At 49.3% G+C, this 18,497-nt stretch overlaps 1 protein-coding gene across 1 annotated transcript in view; it reads left to right on the top strand.

Annotated features, from left to right (window-relative positions):
* Positions 1 to 18,497, top strand: part of Plekhd1 (pleckstrin homology domain containing, family D (with coiled-coil domains) member 1) — a 29,444-nt gene continuing 10,947 nt past the window's right edge. The window contains exons 1-6 of the mRNA XM_013014435.1: positions 1 to 239; positions 12,093 to 12,186; positions 12,486 to 12,575; positions 12,740 to 12,816; positions 13,577 to 13,668; positions 14,431 to 14,483. Of these exons, the coding sequence (XP_012869889.1) occupies positions 88 to 239; positions 12,093 to 12,186; positions 12,486 to 12,575; positions 12,740 to 12,816; positions 13,577 to 13,668; positions 14,431 to 14,483 (558 nt within the window). The 5' untranslated portion in view covers positions 1 to 87. The remainder of the gene's footprint in view (positions 240 to 12,092; positions 12,187 to 12,485; positions 12,576 to 12,739; positions 12,817 to 13,576; positions 13,669 to 14,430; positions 14,484 to 18,497) is intronic.

Raw genomic sequence — 18,497 nt, 5'->3', positions numbered from 1 at the left:
TGCTCGCTCGCACGCGCCCCGACGGTGCCCCGCGTCGACCCCGGCCGTCCTTCCGGTCCCCCGCGCCGGCGGCCGTCCCGCTGAGACATGATGTTCACGTCCAAGTCCAACTCGGTGTCGCCGTCGCCGTCCCTCGAGCAGACCGACTCGGACGCGCTGGACATCAGCACCAAAGTGCAGCTGTACGGGGTGCTGTGGAAGCGGCCCTTCGGGAGACCGTCGGCCAAGTGGTCCCGGCGGTGAGTGCGTCCCTTCACCCCCAGATGACCTCCGGGGAGGGAGCCCCGGCCTCGGGCCCTCCCAGCCCCCTCCGGCCACTGCTGTCACCCTGGAAGATGGGGGGCTTGGCCAGGGACTCCCTCCGCCGAGGGCCCGGGTGGGACCACGGGCCTGGGAGCAGCGGGGCCTTGTCTGTGGAGTGAGCTGAACCTCGAGTGAGGACGCGGGGTGCGGACTGCAGACCTCACACTGTAGCGGGTCAAGTTTCACCGGACCGTACCCCCCAAAAGTCCCACCTCCAGACAGAAATATCCTCCTTGGACCTCCACAGCCAATTCCATCCCTTCATCCAGGTCTAGAGGGACAAACTCAAAAGTGGGGCACCAGTGTCTCCCTTCCCTCTGGCTCAACCTTTACGTAGAACTTGAGCCACTGACCCTTCTCGAAGGTTCAGTCCAGCAGAGAGAGGAGGGGCCAGGAAGTGTAGGTGAGAAGAGGTGTTGGGAATCTTTCCAAACTGTCCCTTGAGCTATATGGAGGGAAGAGTCCAGCGCCTGGGGTGGAGGACCTGGAGAGGATCGTTGAGGCTGGAGTCGGGGAGGGGATGGATTGGTTCTGTCAAAAGTGAGGGGGAGAGGAGAACCAGAGCAGCCTCCACCCCCCCAACCCCTCCCCCTCCCGTCAGACAGCTCTTCAGATGTCCATAGCTTCTTTTCAATTCCTGAGGAGCCTGGGAAGTATTAGGATGAGGAAGAGTTCACAGGACTGACAGGAAGCTTCCAAAGCTGCAGGTGCAGGTCTCAAGCCAACTTCAGATCTAACATATGCTGCTGAGCACTCAGATGCTGTCCTGTCTGTTCCCTGGAGGGCTCATCCCCCTTCTAGGAAAGTAAGGATGCCTCCACATGCTCTTTCCTCATCCCACACCATGAGTCTGCCCTGAGCAAAGGGGCCTCCAGTGTTCCCAGCAGACCATGTGCACGTGGTAGTGCCTAGGATGTTCAATTTTGATAAATAATTTAATATCTCTATAAGACCACAGAACAATTGAAGCTCTGCATGGCATTTTGCAATTTTACACAGCTGGCATTAGGTGCTTAATTTTATTACTTCTTATATAGATTTCTCTCTGGGATTTAATGGGATAAAGATCCCTTGAATTTCTCTGAAGTTCAGTTTTATCTCTGGTGCTTTAACTGCAGGTTTGGAACAGCATGAAGGTTATGTGAGGGCTCTGGGGTTTGGCTGCCTGAGCTTCAGCTCCTGAAGGCCAGTGGAAGGCTGTCTCTGCCAGGACAGGGTGGGGGGGCTGGAGAGTGGGGAGGAGACTGCTGCCTAGAGACTCAAGCACCATTAGCAGGATACCGCTGCCCCTCTTCTGCCTCAGCTGTTCCAGGAAGCCAACTCTCTTCTCCATCAGGTCTGGCTTCTGTCCCGAAGTATTCCTCTAGAGCTGTCATCCAGAATTTTTCTTGCCAGTCACTTTCACCTGGTTGCATCTGGTAAATGCAAAGGTGCCTGAGGGCCACCCCCCACCCACCTTTCTGGAGTATGTTCCCTGACTCCCTAAATACTGTACATGCAGTGGATTCTTCCACCCACAGTTGATTTGGAGACTGTCAGGAGGAAAGCGCTCTCAGCTAGAAAACACGATGATGAAGCTGAGGATAACCTGACAAGCCTTAGCAGGGGCCTTGGGGCACCCAGAGATTCTCTATCCATGGTCCTCACAACCACACGGAACCCAATTGGTCAAAGTCAGGACACTGCACATGCTCTGCAAATACAGCTCCAAGTCAAGTCCTCCAACCCCCACTGAAGAAGATTGCCATCTTGGTGCCCTTTCTTCCTCTGTAACTGCCACTAAGCACAGACTCCTTCTCCTGGAAAGAATTAACATCTCACCTGCCCATCTAGGCCTGCTTATGCTCCCAACTCTGGTAACCATCTCTCTCTCTCCCTCCCTCTCTCCCTCCCTCCCTCTCTCTCCCTCTCTCTCTCCCTCTCTCTCCCTCTCTCGGGTTGGGGGAAGTGGGAGGCATGATGCTCAGCCCAGCCCCCACTTGCTCTCTAGCAGGGCCTCCTGGGTTCCAGTTTCCCATTTGTGATGTAGTCTTTGGATAGCAGCTAATTAGCAGCCACAGGAAAGTACTGGGACAAGGCAGCCCAGGCCACTGCAGAGGTTTGCCATTAGAGCGATCGATGCCCTGGTGGGCAGCTGAGAGGAGGGGGCCTAGAAACCTCCGTGTGCATAAATAAGTGGTGGGCAGGATGGAACCAGCTTCAGCTGGCCAGGCTCTATAAAACCTCTTCCTCTCAAGATCTGTTTTAGAATTATGGCCTCTATCCCCTACTGTCCAAGCAGTCCTGCCAGTCTGGAGGAAGATGCCCTTGAAACTCAGTTGCCAGCATATTTTTCCATGGGTAAAAATAGGGAAGGGGAAAAAAAGGGAAGGTAAAAGCATTAACTAAGAGTAAGGAAAGGATCTAGGAGGGGCATCTAGCCGGTAAAAGGAATAACTGTCTTCCTCTTGGTCTGACAGCAGGGAAGACACCTGGGCAGCTCAATAAGGGGGCAAGAGAGAGGTCTTAGCCTTGGCCAGTGCCAACATTGGGGTAGGCTGAACCCACAGCCTGGCTAGCTGGTTCCTGGGTTGCATGCTCTTTTCAGCACTCCATCTCTTCTCCCAAATCCTGAGGAGAACCTAGCCAACTTCTTTCTGTGACAGAGACATCTACACTCCTGGTCCCTTTTCTCCACTGGTGCAAGATAGTCAGAGGGGTCCAGCAGGGTCTGGGCCAGCGGTCTCCCCATTGTGGGCCATCCATGGGCCCTCAGGGAGCTAGGACTCAGTGTTGCTTAAGTACCAAGGATTCCATGGGATAGTGTCCACGTGTTCCGGCTCTCAGGAGGCAACCTACACAGATGTGAAAAGATTATCTGTACAGATGGTGGTCATCATACCAAGGAGATTGGGGAGATTCTTCTCATATGGATTTGAGCTACAGTTATATTTTTGTCTTTGGCTCTGAGTCCCATTTCTCAAAGATCACACTGTAATAATGGGCTTGCCATTATTACAGAGAAGAATATTACAGAGGTGCTGAGAGAAAGAGCTTATCTGGCCAGCTCCACGACACCAGGCTCAGTCCCATTCTGTGACATAGATGTTTGCTCTCACAGCTGGCTGTGTGAGGCATCCTGTAACCATGGCTGTAGTGTTTCTACTATAGAGGGGTCCCCAATCTATAAGTGTTCCCCAAACTTCTACCATATTGGCAACATCGTTGGGGCTGAGAGGCAGGTATTCTCCTGTGAATGTGTATGGGAAAGCTAGGGGAAGAAGAACTGGCAGGAAGTTATCTTAGCATTGAAGAAGGGGCAGGAATTGGGGAAGTAAGTATACCTTCCTCCCCCGCCCTCCCTCTAACAAGTGATCAATTTATTTTACTCTGAAGATTCCATGGTGTTTTCACCCTCAAACTTTATCTTATCTTCTCCTTGTCCTGGAGATGTCATTCCCCTCAACCAATGGCTAGGAAACATGGGGTAAAGCAGGTGGAAGGTGCCTTGCTGGCCCTCCAGATTGCTGTCCCCTAGTCTAGGGAGATGTGCATAATCTATGGACACCCTCCTCTCCCCCGCCACACAGGCAGGAAATGAAATGTGTTAACTCAGGTTCCATTGGGGTCACAGACTGCATCTGCCAAAGTCAAGGGAGTTAACTATGTGAACCAGCCTTTCTTCTGTTCCCCACCCCTCCCTTAAGGACTGTTGATGCCTTGCTTGAGAGTGAGTTCTTTCTGCGTGGGGCTAGACCTCATGCTCACAGGCAATTCAGCTTCTGTGTATCTGGGACTTGCACACGAGGGTATAATTTCTTCAGATAGCAGCTGTGGGAGGGTGGAGAGTAAATCCAGTCTGAGGCAGGAGCTCTAAGTTCCAGTTCTGGTTCTGCCAGTGCCTAGGTACTAGCTCAGCCTGTGGAATATCCCCTCAGCCTCAGGGTCCACAGGGTCTCATCTGGAGATGGGGTGAATCAAACTGGTTTGTGTATGGAGGTGTGCTAGTCTTGCAGCTTAACTCAAGGCCTAGGCACTATCCCTGAGCTTTTTTGCTCAAGGAGAGCATCCTACTGCTTGAGCCGCAGCTATACTCCCAGGTTTTTTAGGTTAATTGTAGATAAAGGGTCTTACAAGCTTTTCTGCCTGGGATGATTTTGAACCTTGATCCTCACATCTCAGCCTCCTGAGTAGTAGGGTTATAGTTATGAGCCACCAGTGCCCAGCTCTTGTGGCCAACTTAACAGTAGGGGGTATCAAATACTTTACAAATGTAAATTGTACACTAGTTTCCTGCTGGTCCCCACGAGGCTGTAGACTCAGGTTTCTTCCTTCACAAATGGCTTCACTGTCTGATGTAGTAGCTCCTTGTTGCACAACCAGAAGCGGAGCTCACCTTGTACCTCAGTCACCTCTCCCTCCCCACAGTTACCCCTCCCCAGCCTTTTGTACAAGGTCTTTTTTTTTTTTTTTTTGCCAGTCCTAGGGCTTGAGCTTAGATCCTGGCACTGTCCCTGAGCTTCTTGTGCTCAAGGATAGCACTCTACCACTTGAGCCACATGCCACTTCTGGCTTTTTCTGTGTATGTGGTACTGAGGAATCGAACCCAGAGCTTCATGCATGCTAGGCAAGCACTCTACCAATAAACCACATCCCCAGCCTGGGTCTTAATGGGTCAAGTGAACTTTGTTGAAATGAAGATGTGGCACGGAGAAGCAGGTAGGCACAGTTCACGCACCCACTGACTGAGTCTTAGCTCCCCATTTTCTCAGACCTCCTCTGCTGCCCACTCTCTCTTGTCCCTGTAGAACTGTCTCTTATGTGTTTCGAGGTGAGGGGTCTTTCCTCTGCACTCACCACACCTCCTCCCCATTGCCCTGCAGGATTCCCTCAACTTCCAGTTTCTAGCACCCTGTCATTCAAAACCCTTCCCAGCCAATACTCTCAAATTTAGCATTTTCATCTCCAAAACTTAAGGAGCTCAGATGAGTGTCCTAGTTGGGTCTTTCTGTGACAGGAACTGTCCCCCAGAGAAAGTGCTGGTGGTCTGATGGACATTTTTCTCATCTCAAGTCTGATCTCTCAGGAATCAGGTGTTATTAACTAGCAATAACTCTGGGAGGGACATTATTGCACTCTGAGCATAAGACTTCGAGGATAGGAGCCCTGTTGGGTGGGGTGGCTCATAGCTACATGGAGGCTGAGACCAAGAGGATAGTAGTGTGAGACCAGTTCAAGCAAAACAATGACAAGACCTTTTCTCAATCAATAGCTAGGTATGGTGGTGTATATCTGTCATTCTGGCTGATATGAGAAGCATGACATAGGCTTGCAGTCCAGACATAGACCAAGGGGGGAAAGGGCTCTATCTAAAGAAAAACAAGTACAAAAAAACAAAGAAAGAAAAAGAAAAAGGCTGGTTCATCCATCAGTGTTAGAGTTGCATGCCTAGAAAGTATGAGGTTCTTGGGAAGGAAGGAAGGGAGAGAGGAAGGAAGGAAGGAAGGAAAGACGGAATCTGGAAGCTACCATGTAATCACAGTCAGTTCAACCCTTGCTTAGTTATTTAATGAGCCTGTTGATAACTCCTAATTGGTCACTTTGCCTGGCTGTGGATTCCTTTGTACCCCCTTACTATAACTTGTTTAAGATCCTCTGGCAGCTCCTGCCTGCAGTCTGAAGCCTGCCCTGCTCTGAACCCTGGTTCTCTGACTGTCATCTACTCCTTCCTCCCCCTCCCCCTCAGCTTCCCTGCCTTACTAGCTGTCCCTTTTGCACTTATCTGCATGTAATCCCAGATATAACTCTGATAACTTCTCCAGATGCCTTTCTCTCTGTCTATAATACATGTCTCCCTCTTCTGGACAAATTCCTTTTTTGGGGGGAGGGGGGTCTGGTCGTGGGGCCTGAACTCTGGGCCTGGGCGCTGTCCCTCAGCTCTTCAGCTCAAGGCTAGCGCTCTACTACTTGAGCCACAGTGCCACTTCCAGCTTTTTTCTTTTTGCTTATGTGGTGCTGAGGAATCGAACTCAGGGCCTCAGGCATGCAAGGCAAGCGCTCTACCACTGAGCCACCTTCCCAGCCCTACTTCTGGACAAATTTCTAAGCTACTCCTATTTATTCTTTAAAGCTCTGCTTAGTTGTGACTTCTCAGAGAAGGTCCCTTGTCTGGGCCCTCTACATCACTCATTCCTGCCTCAACTCTTCCTGTGGGTCATATAAGCTTACTATGTTGTCATGCATGCTGGTGCTTTACAATGTTGTGATATAATAACATAGTTTTTTAAATGTTGTCATATGCTAATTTGCTGGTTTGCAATGTTGTGATAGATATAACACTGGGACTTTGCAATGCTGTGGTGTAGCTTCCTGCTCCTTTACCTGTGCTTTTCAAGTCTTCTAGCACCCCCATTTCTGAGCCATGTAATTCAGGGCATAGTGCTTCTCCATGCTTCAGTTTCCTCTCCTACTTATGAATTAACACATAGAATGCTGTTACTACAACAGTGCCTGACACAAAATCAGAGCTGAAAATGAGCTACTTAAAATTTTTTTGCTGGCTGCATACTCTCATGCTTTCATTGGTAAACGCCTGACGAAGGCGAGTTAACATACCCCAGAACTTAGCACAGTACCTGCCTATGCCTGGCGACTCCTTAAAGCTCTCTGGCCTGAGCTGACCAGCTTTCTGGAGACCAACAATTCCTGGTCAGAAGGGACAAGGAGCCCCAGGCCACACAGAGAGCAAGCAGTCACAATGTCAGCTTTGTCAGTAGAGAGAGCTGAGTTCCAAGGATGCCACTGTTCCATTGCTCCATCTCTCTTTGTCTTAGTTTCTTCACCAGTGAAGTAGAAAATATAGAAATAAAATCCCTCCACCTCAGAGTGTTTAAATAAGACAATGTCAGTTAAACACGTAGCAAAGTGGATGTCTTGCTGCCTTCTAAATGTTTTGCCATCTAGGGGTAAAAATGCTGTTCTTTAAGACCAGAGAAGCAGGGCACTGGTGGCTCAACCCTGTAATCCTAGCTACACAGGAGGATGAGATCTCAAGATTATGATCTGAAAGCCAGACTGTGCCGACAAATCTGAAAGCCTCTTATTTCCAATGAACCAGCAAAACAACCAGAAATGGAGGTGTGGCTCAAGGGCTAACTTGAGTGGAAAACCAAGCAAGAAGAGCTCCAGGCCCTGAGCTCAAACCCCAGAATGAGGGGGAAAACAAACAAACAAAAATCTCAATATATGCAGAGCTCAGGCTTGGAATGTGGTTTTGTGGTAGAGTACTTGCCTAGCATGCACTAGCCTAGAACCTGGGTTTGATTTCTCAGCACCACATAAGCAGAAAAAGCCTGAAGTGGCACTGTGCTCGAGTGTAGAGTGCTAGCCTTGAACAAAAAGCTCAGGAACAGTGCAAAAAAAATTATCTATATATGTACACACACACACACACACACACACACACACACACACATGCAGGTAGAGCTCCCAGCATAGTAGCCCATATAGGAGAATGGTGTGCCAGCCTTTACATACCCAGCTCAGCTCCACAAAGCCTGGAATGTGGTGGATCCCAGCTTTCAGCTGAGTGAGAGGACTTTGGGAGGAGGGGTGAGAATGAGAACTGGCTCTTTCTCCGTGCAGGGCACATGGACTCTGGACCCCCCAGCTGCTGATAATCATGGCAGTGGCCACCACTGAGGCAGGTTGATAAGCAAAGCCAGCCCTTTGGGTCTTCAAAGCATGCTTGCCAAATGAGCCAGTGGTGACTGATTCACATCACTGCTAGCTGGGAGGCTGCCCTCTTCCCCCAGGTCTTTGCCAGCACTCCTCCCCTTCCTCACCCCCACCAAGATGAAAACAGCTGCAGCTGGGCTAGGTGTGGCACCTGTGTGTGGGCCCTTAGCAATCCCTGCAGCCAGGGCAGCCCCGCGGCCTGCTGCAGTCCAGCTAACAAGGGGCAAAGGCTGCTCAGGACCTCCATCACTTGCCTGTCTCTATGCTGCACTTCACATGAAAGGGAGTGACATCTAGGGACCCAGCCTGTGTGCAGGGCAAATGCTAAGGATTGCCCACCCGTGTGATGTTGGGTGGCACTGGTTCTTTAGCAGCTTTCCCCACCCTTACCCCAGTACTCCAGTTCTCAGTTCAACAGTCAGGACACACCTTTGCAATGTAAGGTAGATCAGGCCCCTCCCGCTCAAAGCCCTCAGGAGAAAAAGCCAGCCTCCACAAAACAGCGGTGTGACTTCTGGTATGTTTGTCCTCCATTCATTCCAGCCCATGTGAGCACCTGTGTGGTAGGATGCTGGAGAGTTAATATACCTTGAGTGTTAAGTGCACTGGCAGAGGTAACTGCGTGGAGGCAGGTGTGGCTTGTGGTAAGCGCTGAAGGAGTGTAAGCTGCCATTGTTAGTTTAGCAGCTACAGCCAGCTGATTTCAACCTTGCAGAGCCTTCCAGAGCCAGGCTCCTTCTCACCTCAGGACCTTTGCACCTGTGGGTTCTCTGCCTGGAACAACTTCTCCCTCCTCAAAAATCACCTTTCGTAAAATTCAAGATAAGATCTTGCAGCCCAGGCTGTCCTCACTCAAAATTCTCCTCAGCCTCCTGAGTGCCAGGATTACAGGAAGGTACCACCACATCTAGCGAAGATTAATTAGTTTTCTCTGCCCACCTTGGCTAATATCAACCCCTACCACCATCACCCAGCATCATTGGGTTCTGGTGAAGATGGGTCAACTTCTCAGTCTTGGTATGTTTCCATATAGCAGATGGGGCAAGGGATAGAGAAAGGAAGGAGAAAGGTGATTTCCTCTTTTTATAGAGCTACAGCCCTATTGGATTAGAGCCTTGGCTTTATTAGCTTATTTAACTTTAGTTTCTCCTAAACGCCCTAGCCCCAAATACAGTCACTTGGGGTTAGGACTTCACTGTACTCATGGAGAGGCACCAGCAGTATTTCTGGTGCTGCTGAATGGGGCAGGGCCAGAGGTGGATCTGTGCCACTAGTTACCACAGATTTGGGTCTGGCAGAGTGAGGAGCCCACACTCAACTGCTTCTTACCATCCCCTTATAAGGCAGGGTTTTTTTAAATTGTTTTTAATTCAATTTTTTTTGCCAGTCCTGGGGCTTGAACTTTTGGCCTGGGCACTGTCCCTGAGCGTTTTTTCTAAAGTGTTCTACCACTTGAGCCACAGTGCCACTTCTGACTTTTTGAGGTTAATTGGAGATAAGAGTCTCATGGACTTTTCCTGCCTGGATTGGCTTTGAACTGAGATCATCAGATCTCAGCCTCCTGGGTAACTAGGATTACAGGTGTGTGTATCACTGGCATCTTCCTAAGGCAGGTATTTTTTTTAATTTTGTTAGTATAAAGGTGATGTACAAAGGGGTTAACAGTTGCATAAGTCAGGTATGGAGTACATTTCTTTTTGGACAGTGTCACCCCTTCCCTCACTCCCAGATTTTTCCTCCTGTCCCCACCCACAAGTCGTATAGTTCATTTTTAACATAGTGTGCAGTGAGTACCACTGCTGCATTTATTTATCTTTATCCCCCCATCTCTGTGCCTCCCCCTTGTACTCCCAAAGACATATAAATGGACAAACAGAACAAAAGAAAAAGAAAACTTCTTGTTTCCATTTGCTGGAGTTCATTTCAATAAATGTTATTTTGTATGATCAGATAAGGCAGATGTTTTACCTTACTCTACTGGTGATTAAAAAAACAAAACCCAAAGCTCAGAGAGCTGGGTGCGATTGTCTAATCCCCACCTTACCAGCCAGCCGGTGACAGGTGTATCTGGTACCACCTTACACCCTTACCTATTCTGTGATATTTTCTGGAAACAGGTAGAAGATATCTACCTTACTCAGGGGATGGCAGTGGCATGACCTTGCCTTCCAGAAGCCCAGTGACCTCCTTTGGACAAGAAAAGCACATGGAGTGTGCCAGCTGGTACTAAGAGCTAAGTGTACAAGGAAGTGCCAGACATCACTGTGGGCTGGTCTGGGGATGAGAACTGGGTGAGGAGGCCTCAGCCAGAAGAAACATGGTGGGAGGCCAGGGGTGGGAGGCCAGGCCAGGTGGAGCAGCACTGTCTCCATCTGAGTTCCACAGATCTCTAGAGCATAGACACACTGAAGGGCAGAAATGGTGGGAAAGTGGAGTGGTGGGTGGGTAGGAGGGCCAGAATGTCACCTAGTTCAGAAGTAGGTAGTATTCGTGTGCTCTCAGAATCGTTGGCATTAGCAGTGTCACCAGGTTCACAGGGTGTATTTGTTAAGTGATTGGGCAGAAAGGGTCAGACAAATAAAGAAAATAGGTTGAAGCCAAGTGCACTAGTGATGCATCTATAATTCCAGCTACTTGGGAAGCTGAAGTATAAGAATCGTTTGAAATGAGCCTTGATTCAGAAAACAAAACAGTCAAACCCACTCAAACCAATTAGTTGGCTTAGGCTCACACCAAAGCACTTCACTCTGCTCAGGAGAGGAGAGATGGCAGTTCTCCCAGACCCAGGCCTGCCCCTCCACCTGCCGCACAGCAGCTGTGTCCTCGGACGAGGTCCCACGGCCCCACGGCTGGCAGGACCTACAGATTCTCTGGCTTGTTGATGCCTACCAGCAACTTCTCCAGCACCTCACAAGAAGGTGCTAGCTAGTGGTGTTAAGAGCAGGCTCTTAGTTGGGTGCTGGTGGCTCCTACCTGCAATCCTACTCAAGAAGTTGAGGTAAGAGAATGATGGTTCAAGGCCAGCTTGGGCAGAAGAGGGTCTCAACTGGTTGAGCCTGAAAGCTGATCTGGCACAAGTCTTGAGATCAAATCCCAGTGGTGGTGTGCATGCACACGCATACACAGGCACGTACCCCCCCCCAAACACACAAACAGCAAACAGGTTCTTGGGGTGGGGCTTGGCGGTTCTGTAGCATTTGACTTTCTGATGTAAATACTCCATGGCTAATATCAAGTGGCTAACGCCTTGTCACCAAATGCAGAGCAGGGGAGAGAGGTACCCACTGTTGGCTATTGTAAGCCGTCCTAGCAAGTACAATGTGCCACTGCTTTGACTTCTCTCCCCCCCCCCCCCCCCCACCCCCGCATATGTACAACAAGAACAACTCAGAATCCTTATGCCTTCTGTTCACATTGCATCACTGCAACTGTGCCCTGGAGGAAGGAGTCAGCCATTCTGGGTGTCTGACTTTTGAGGCCCCATTGATTGACTCTTCCCCCTGGAGAACACTTAATGCTCATCAGTTTTTTTAAGAGGCCCCAGGGTAGGCTCAGTGCTGGAGCTGACACTGAGGAGTCACCACCCCACGCTTAAGGGCACAATGGTCCTGTTAGACATGAATTCTGGAGGGAGGCTGTGAGCGGTTTGAGACATAAGGGATGTTAAGGGACGGCCTTACCAGTTGGGTGCCTAGTTCCATTTGGTTGCCAGCTCTCAAGATGACACCAAAAGACCCCATCTTACAATCACCTGCCTCCTGTCCTCTGCTCTGCAGGGGGGGGGAGCTCCTAAGTGACTGAGAGATCACTCAAGGGGTGAGAGTACCCAAGGGGAAGGGCCACAGGTGCTCTGCTGTGCCAGCGGTATCAGCTCAGGGGGCACAGAGGCAGGCAGCCCTGGCATCCAGCCCTGGGCCTCCCTCCTCCCTGTCCTGGTGTGGGGGCTGTACTGTCTACAGTGGAGGATGGCTGGCCAACTGAGGCCTTTGTGCAACATGGAATGTAGGCTCTTGTCCCGAGAGACCTCACCCCTTCTCTCCTGGTTACTCTTTTCTCCCCATCACTCACTATAGGTTTTTTATCATCAAAGAGAGCTTTCTGCTTTACTACTCTGAGAGCGAGAGAAAGAGCTTTGAATCCAATAAGTACTTCAATATACATCCCAAGGTGAGATGCCTCTGGCCACAGAGCCTCTGCGTGGGGGTGGGAGTAGGAATACCAGGAGTTGTCCTGCTGTGGTCTAGCTGAGAGTCTGGAGAGAAAATTCCCTCCCGTACCTGTACCCTCCTCTACCTCAAAGCCTGTTCAGCCCTTCCTCTTTCTTCTGGGAGTCAGTGCTGGCCTCTGTACAGTTGAGCTGGGGTCTAGAGTCTGGTCTGGGATGTTGGCAGCACCTGGCTTTCTCCAGGGGCTACTGAGTGATGAGTTATGTGGGGTGAGAGCTGCCTATTCTGCTTCTTCTGCAGGGAGTCATCCCTCTGGGGGGCTGCCTGGTAGAGGCCAAGGAAGAGCCCAGCATGCCCTACGCCATGAAGATCTCACACCAGGACTTTCATGTGAGTGCCAGGGCAGAACAGCTTCTTGTTTTTTGTTCCCTCGGAACAGCCCTGCACAGCCTAGCCTGGGAGGCCTATCAGTGCCCTGGATGGCGGGGCAGGGGAGGGAGGAGAGGGCCTTCCTCGGCCTCAGAATGGCATACCCTGGCTCTTCTTCCTGGCAGGGGAACATCTTGCTGGCTGCTGAGTCCGAGTTTGAGCAGACACAATGGCTGGAGATGCTGCAGGAGTCTGGGAAGGTGTAAGTATCTGCCAGGAGGGCTGTGGGTAAGCCAGGAGAGAAGGGGCTGGGCTGGGCCTGCCCAGAGCTCCCTGCTTCTCAGCTGGCGTCCTGACACAGAGACTTGACTAGGGAGAGGGGAGGAGACACTTGTTATGTCCCATACGTGAGTGAGCAGTCACAGGTGGCAGGCCTTTTGCCTCCAACTCTTGGGAGTGAATCCAGTGTCATTGGTTATAAACTCTCCCTCCATCCAATTCACCTCCCCAGAACTGTAGTTAATCCTAGCAAAGACTAGAACTAAGATTTTATAAATCAGAGTCTAGATCACAGAAACCCCAGCCCAACACAGTCATCTACACACACACACACACACACACACACACACTATTCAAATTCCTGTCCATGTGAGCTGAGTCATAACTTTGGTCTGACAAATAACAGTCATGCATGCCCTGTGCCTGGCTTTGTGTAGGTGCTAGGCATGCAGTGATACAGAAAGCTAACCAGGATGTAATCTCTGCTCTGCTCTGCTTTGCAAGTGCTCTTGGCCCAGCCCCCATGGCCCACTTTGCAGCCCTGCCAGGCTCCAGTTACTGTAAGCGATCAATGCTGGTGGCTTGGAGCCCAGTGGCCAGAGTGAGTGCCGGCTGCGATTCTGGAGAGAATGAGCAGGCATAACGAACTGAACGTACATTCACCTTCTCCTCAGCCCTTCTGCTTTAACGATTTTGGGTTTCTTTCTCTGTTCTCTTCTGTCCCATCTGCCCTCCCTCCTCAGGACTTGGAAAAATGCCCAGCTGGGAGAAGCCATGATCAAAAGCCTGGAAGCCCAGGGGCTGCAGTTGGCTAAAGAAAAGCAGGAATATTTAGGTTGGCTGAAGCAAGGGAGTGGGCTGGAATCTGAGGTTCCCTGATGGCAGTCCTAGGCAAGGGGTGGAGATGTCTCTGTTGGGGCTTAGCAGACAGTTTGATACCTGGAGGGCTTTAAGGTGCAGGAAAGGTCCTTATGGCCAGCATAACTTGGGTAAAATAACCTGGGCTCTACCCTCAGTGATAGAGCCCATCCCTTAACTGTGCCCATCTTTAGACATATTAACTTCTCCAAGCCTCAGTTTCTACTTCTGTTATGTAGAGACCCACTCCTACCCCCAGCCATTGTCAACCTGGTTGCAGGGGTCTAGGCTCCGTACTCCCCCCACTGGCTGGTAAGCACAGAGGAAGTGAGGTGGGATCTGGTTTCTTTGCCTGGGACCTGTTCTCCTTCACCTTCTTAGACTCTGGCAGACCAGCACTGGTTCCCCTCTGCTGGCTCCAGTCACCACTCTCCTCACCCTTAGGATTCTGTCCTCCTATTCACCAGTGGATAGTGACAGGAGATACCCACTTGAGCCTCCACCCTCATAGCCCCATCAATGCACAAAGCATTGTTCTCAATGACCAGAAAGGAGGCGAGCAGTTTGGGTCAGCAAGGCAGCTTCATTCAGCAGAGTTGGTCCCAAAGCCTGGCTATCAGAGGAGCTGACCTCGTCCCTGAGAGAGGGCAGGGGGCGGGTGATGGAGGTCACCCTCAGGCACCTGCCCCCTCAGGACCTCTTGTCTGAGTGAGCTTCTCATGTGTGCTTGCTTTGACAGACAAACTGATGGAAGAGACAGAAGAACTTTGCCTACAGAGGGAGCAGAGAGAGGTAGGAGTTCTGAGCATGCTCAGAATGGCACCCCTCCCTCCACGTCCCCTCCTTGGCAGCTGCATTTTGTATCCAGCTTAGGGACCATGCGGAGGGCTGGGGGCATCTCCAGCACTGGAACAGGAAGGCCAAGTGAGATGATAATGCTCTCAACTTGCTGTAGGCTCTTGGCAGGCAATGTGATGTTTCCTCATCAGCCCTCAAGAGGTGACCTTCTAGAGAAATATCTACTCAAAACTTTTATCTGCTTGGCACTGATAGTCATGGGGCTCCAATGGCCTGGATCTATATGGGCTTCTGGTGTCATAAGGGTGATTGGATTGAATGACCTTAGAGCTTCCTTCATCCTCCAAATGTTCACAATTGAGCTGTAACTAGGCTCATCATAGGCCTGTGGAGTCATGGTGACTCTTGCTGTATTTGAGCCAACAAAGTCCACTTCATTTCAAATTCTATGTAGACTTGTCCTTGCCTGAATGGCAGGGCAGGGTTGTGATTAGCAGCTCAGACTCTGGGGTCAAGCTACCTGAGACTATATTTGACCTTACCAACTTCTAGCTGCGTGGCTTCAAGCAAGTCACTTAACCACTCTGAATACCAATAGTCTCATCTGAAGAACAAAGTAAAGATTAAACAAGATGGTACATATAAAATGCTTGGTACTCAATGATTATCTGTGGGTTACTTTATTTGTAGTTCATGGGCTTGCATATACTAGGCAAAGTTTTACCACTGAGCTACACCTTTAGCCCATTTTATTTTTACTTTGTGATACAGTCTTGCCAAGTTGCCCTGGCTGCCCCAGCCTCCTGAGTAGCTGGGATTATAGTATGTGCCATCATGCCCATCTTAAGTAATTAATTTTTGGCCAATCCTGCACGATAACTGCCTGAGGTCCAAAGCTGCAGAGTGTTTTGTCCAGATAGATGAAAGGGTCAGACTTTGTCCACTTCTCTTTGCCTTGTCACTCACTGTTGTCCTCTTGGGCAAGCCACAGGGCTGGGGCCATCAGCTTTGCCTCAGAGCCTGACTCTGGTTCTGCTCTCATGAACTCCAGACCTTCCTCCTGGGGCTTCAAACACAGAAACACTATGTCCCTTTTGGACCTTAAGCCTTCTATTGCCTGATCCAGCATCTGCCCCAAGATAAGAGCTTAATAACTGTCTATGGAACAAACCAATAAAATGAACAACTTGCAACTTTGTATTACATCTTGTTTGTTTATTTATTTACTTTACTTACTTATTTCAGTTATGGGGTTTGAACTCAGGCCCTCGACTCTATCTTTGAGGTTTTTTGCTCAAGGTTAGTGCTCTACCACTTTGAGCCAAAGCTCCATTTCTGGTTTTCTGGTGGTTAATTGGAGATTAGAGTCTCATGGACTTTCCTGCCTGGGCCAATGGACTTTCCTGCCTGGGCCAACTCTGAACTGAGATTCTCAGATCTCAGTCTCCTGAGTAACTAGGATTACAGGGGTAAGCCACCAATACTCAGCTTACATCTTAGTTTTAATCCAACACAACAATCCATCTTGATTTTCCTTCTTCAAAAATGCCATCAGTTATGCTTGCCATTTATTCTTCCAACTGGACTTCAGAGTCATGTTGTTGATTAAAAAGAAAAGAAAAGGTTGAGAATTGCACATGGGGCATAGGTTGGAGATCTAGTTCCGTGAGGTACCAAGTCTCGCCTTTGCCAGCTTTGGGCCCCTGTGTCTCCCAGCTCTCTCTCTCTTCTAGCTCTCAGTAGAATTTTGGCATTTTTCTTTACATATCCCTAGACATGGTAAGTGAGCCTTTGGTGCAGTGTCAGTAACTTAAAGATGGGTGATCAGGGAAGCCTGGGATGGGATGGAGCAGCATCCATTAGCCACAGGAGGGGAAAGGAGACTTATCCATCAGAGAGGCTAAATCTAGGACAGCTGTCAGCCGGAGGAAAATTTAGACACTCTATCTAGGTCTTTAGCTGGGAAATTAGGACAGCAGAAACCCACTGAACACAATCCTTACTTATGCCATAGCCTGTTGATGGAGGAAGGTTGTTGAATGCAAACTCTTTTTCTAAAACAAGTTGGGAGTAAGGCTCAGGCCCAGCTGTACTTTTAAGGCTTCTCTGGGCGGGAAGAAGAAGAAAACTGCCAGGTTCTTTATCTGTGGCATGTTCTAGAGCAGGAATGGATCTCAGATTTAATTCCTGGGTGGACCACTGAGTTAGTAAGTTTTTCCTTCCCTAACTTGCTCCTCCTCCATTAGAGGACTACCTGTCCTCTGCACCTTCTGCACCTCCGCTCCAGGTCAGAGATTATTGGATGTGCTTTGGACCACAGAAAGCGTGAGTGATAAGCTGAATATTGTCCTGATGATTTGTGAGGTCTATGGAGGACAGGAGACTGACTACAGGAAGACTCAGAGTCTAGAACCAGGAGATCTGGATCAGTGTCTGAGCTCTCTTGCTGACTTCTTGGACATGCCTATTGACATCTCTGAAGTTCAGATTATCCATCTGTTTTGTCTTAATAAAATAATGACAGTTTCTGCCAGCTTCTCAGGTTGCTGCAATGATCAATGAACTAGAATTCAGGAAAGTGCTTCATGTACTTCCAAGACCCATCTAGACATGCATCAATAACTGTGCAGCCCTGGCATCTTCCACGTGGCAGGAAAGGCCTGAGACTCTGTGGGCCTGAGCAGAAAATCTAGGAGGATCAATCCTGGGGGCATCTGTCTAGGCCCAGGAGACAATGCCCTCCATTAGGTCCATATTCCCCAGGGGTTCTTGGCTCCTTGTGGCCTCTTCTTTTTAACCCTGGAAGAGAGAGGCCTACCTAACTTTCTTTTTCTGAATGAACTTTGAGAGTTCAACCTTGAATAAAGATGGGCAAAGAGAAATCAAACAATGCCCAGGTCCGGTCTGATGTACTTCTCTGCCCCCAACCCAATCATGGGGCTTGAACTCAGAACCTTGGTTTTGTCCCTGAGCTCTTTTGCTCCAGACTAGCATGCTACCACTTTGAGCCACAATTCCACTTCCTGGTTTTTGAGTGGTTAATTGAAGATGAGAGTCTCACAGGGACTTTTCCCTGGCTCAGAGCTCAGCCTCCAGAATAGCTAGGATTAAAGGCATGAGCCACCAGTGCCTGGCTCTGATATAGTTCTTGCAGACTGAGTTGGAACCTCCCACTACAAATGTAAAGCTGTTTTCTGACCTCCCTTGTAAATGTTGAATAATGTCAGCATTATTTCTCTTTTCCCAATCTGTGTACCATCTGCTGCTTTTTCTTGTCTTATTGCACTACCCAGAGAGTTCACAGCAATGCTGAGAAGCAGTGGTGAGAAGGAACATCCATGCTCTGTTATTAGTCTTAGAGAAAATGTTCTATGGTGAAATATTCTTTATCAAGTTGAGGAAGCTCCTATTCTTAGTTTGTTGAAGTGTGTGTGTGTGTGTGTGTGTGTGTATGTGTGTGTTTAAAAACCATCATCAGGTACTGGATTTTGTCAAATACTTTTCATATGTTCACAGAATATGGCATTTCTTTATTAGCCATTATTGGTGTGATGGATTGTATAAATTGCTTTTTTTGGTATTGAACCAGCTTTGAGTACCTGGAGAAAAATCCTACTTGGTTATGCTATCTAGTTCTTTCTATACATTGTTGGATTTAAAAAATATTTTGGCTGGGTGCCAGAAGCTCATGCCTGTAATCCTGGCTACTCAGGAGGCTGAGATCTGAGGTTACAGCTCAGAGCCAGCCTAGGCAGGAAAGGATAGTCCATGAGACACATATCTCCAAAGAAACTACTCAGAAAATGCTGAAAGTGGTGCTGTGGCTCAAGTGGTAAAGTGTTAGCCTTGAGTGCAAAGAATATCAGAGATAGGGGCTGGGAAGGTGGCTCAGTGGTAGAGCACTTGCCTTGCAAGCATGAGGCCCTGGGTTCGATTCCTCAGCACCACATAAGCAAAAAGAAAAAAGCCGGAAGTGGCGCTGTGGCTCAAGTGGTAGAGCGCTAGCCT

Source organism: Dipodomys ordii, unplaced genomic scaffold (genome assembly GCF_000151885.1).
Source record: "Dipodomys ordii isolate 6190 unplaced genomic scaffold, Dord_2.0 Scaffold2, whole genome shotgun sequence".
NCBI lineage: Eukaryota > Metazoa > Chordata > Mammalia > Rodentia > Heteromyidae > Dipodomys > Dipodomys ordii.
The sequence above is the reverse complement of the archived record's forward strand: the minus strand, read 5'-3'. Positions and strand labels throughout refer to the sequence as shown.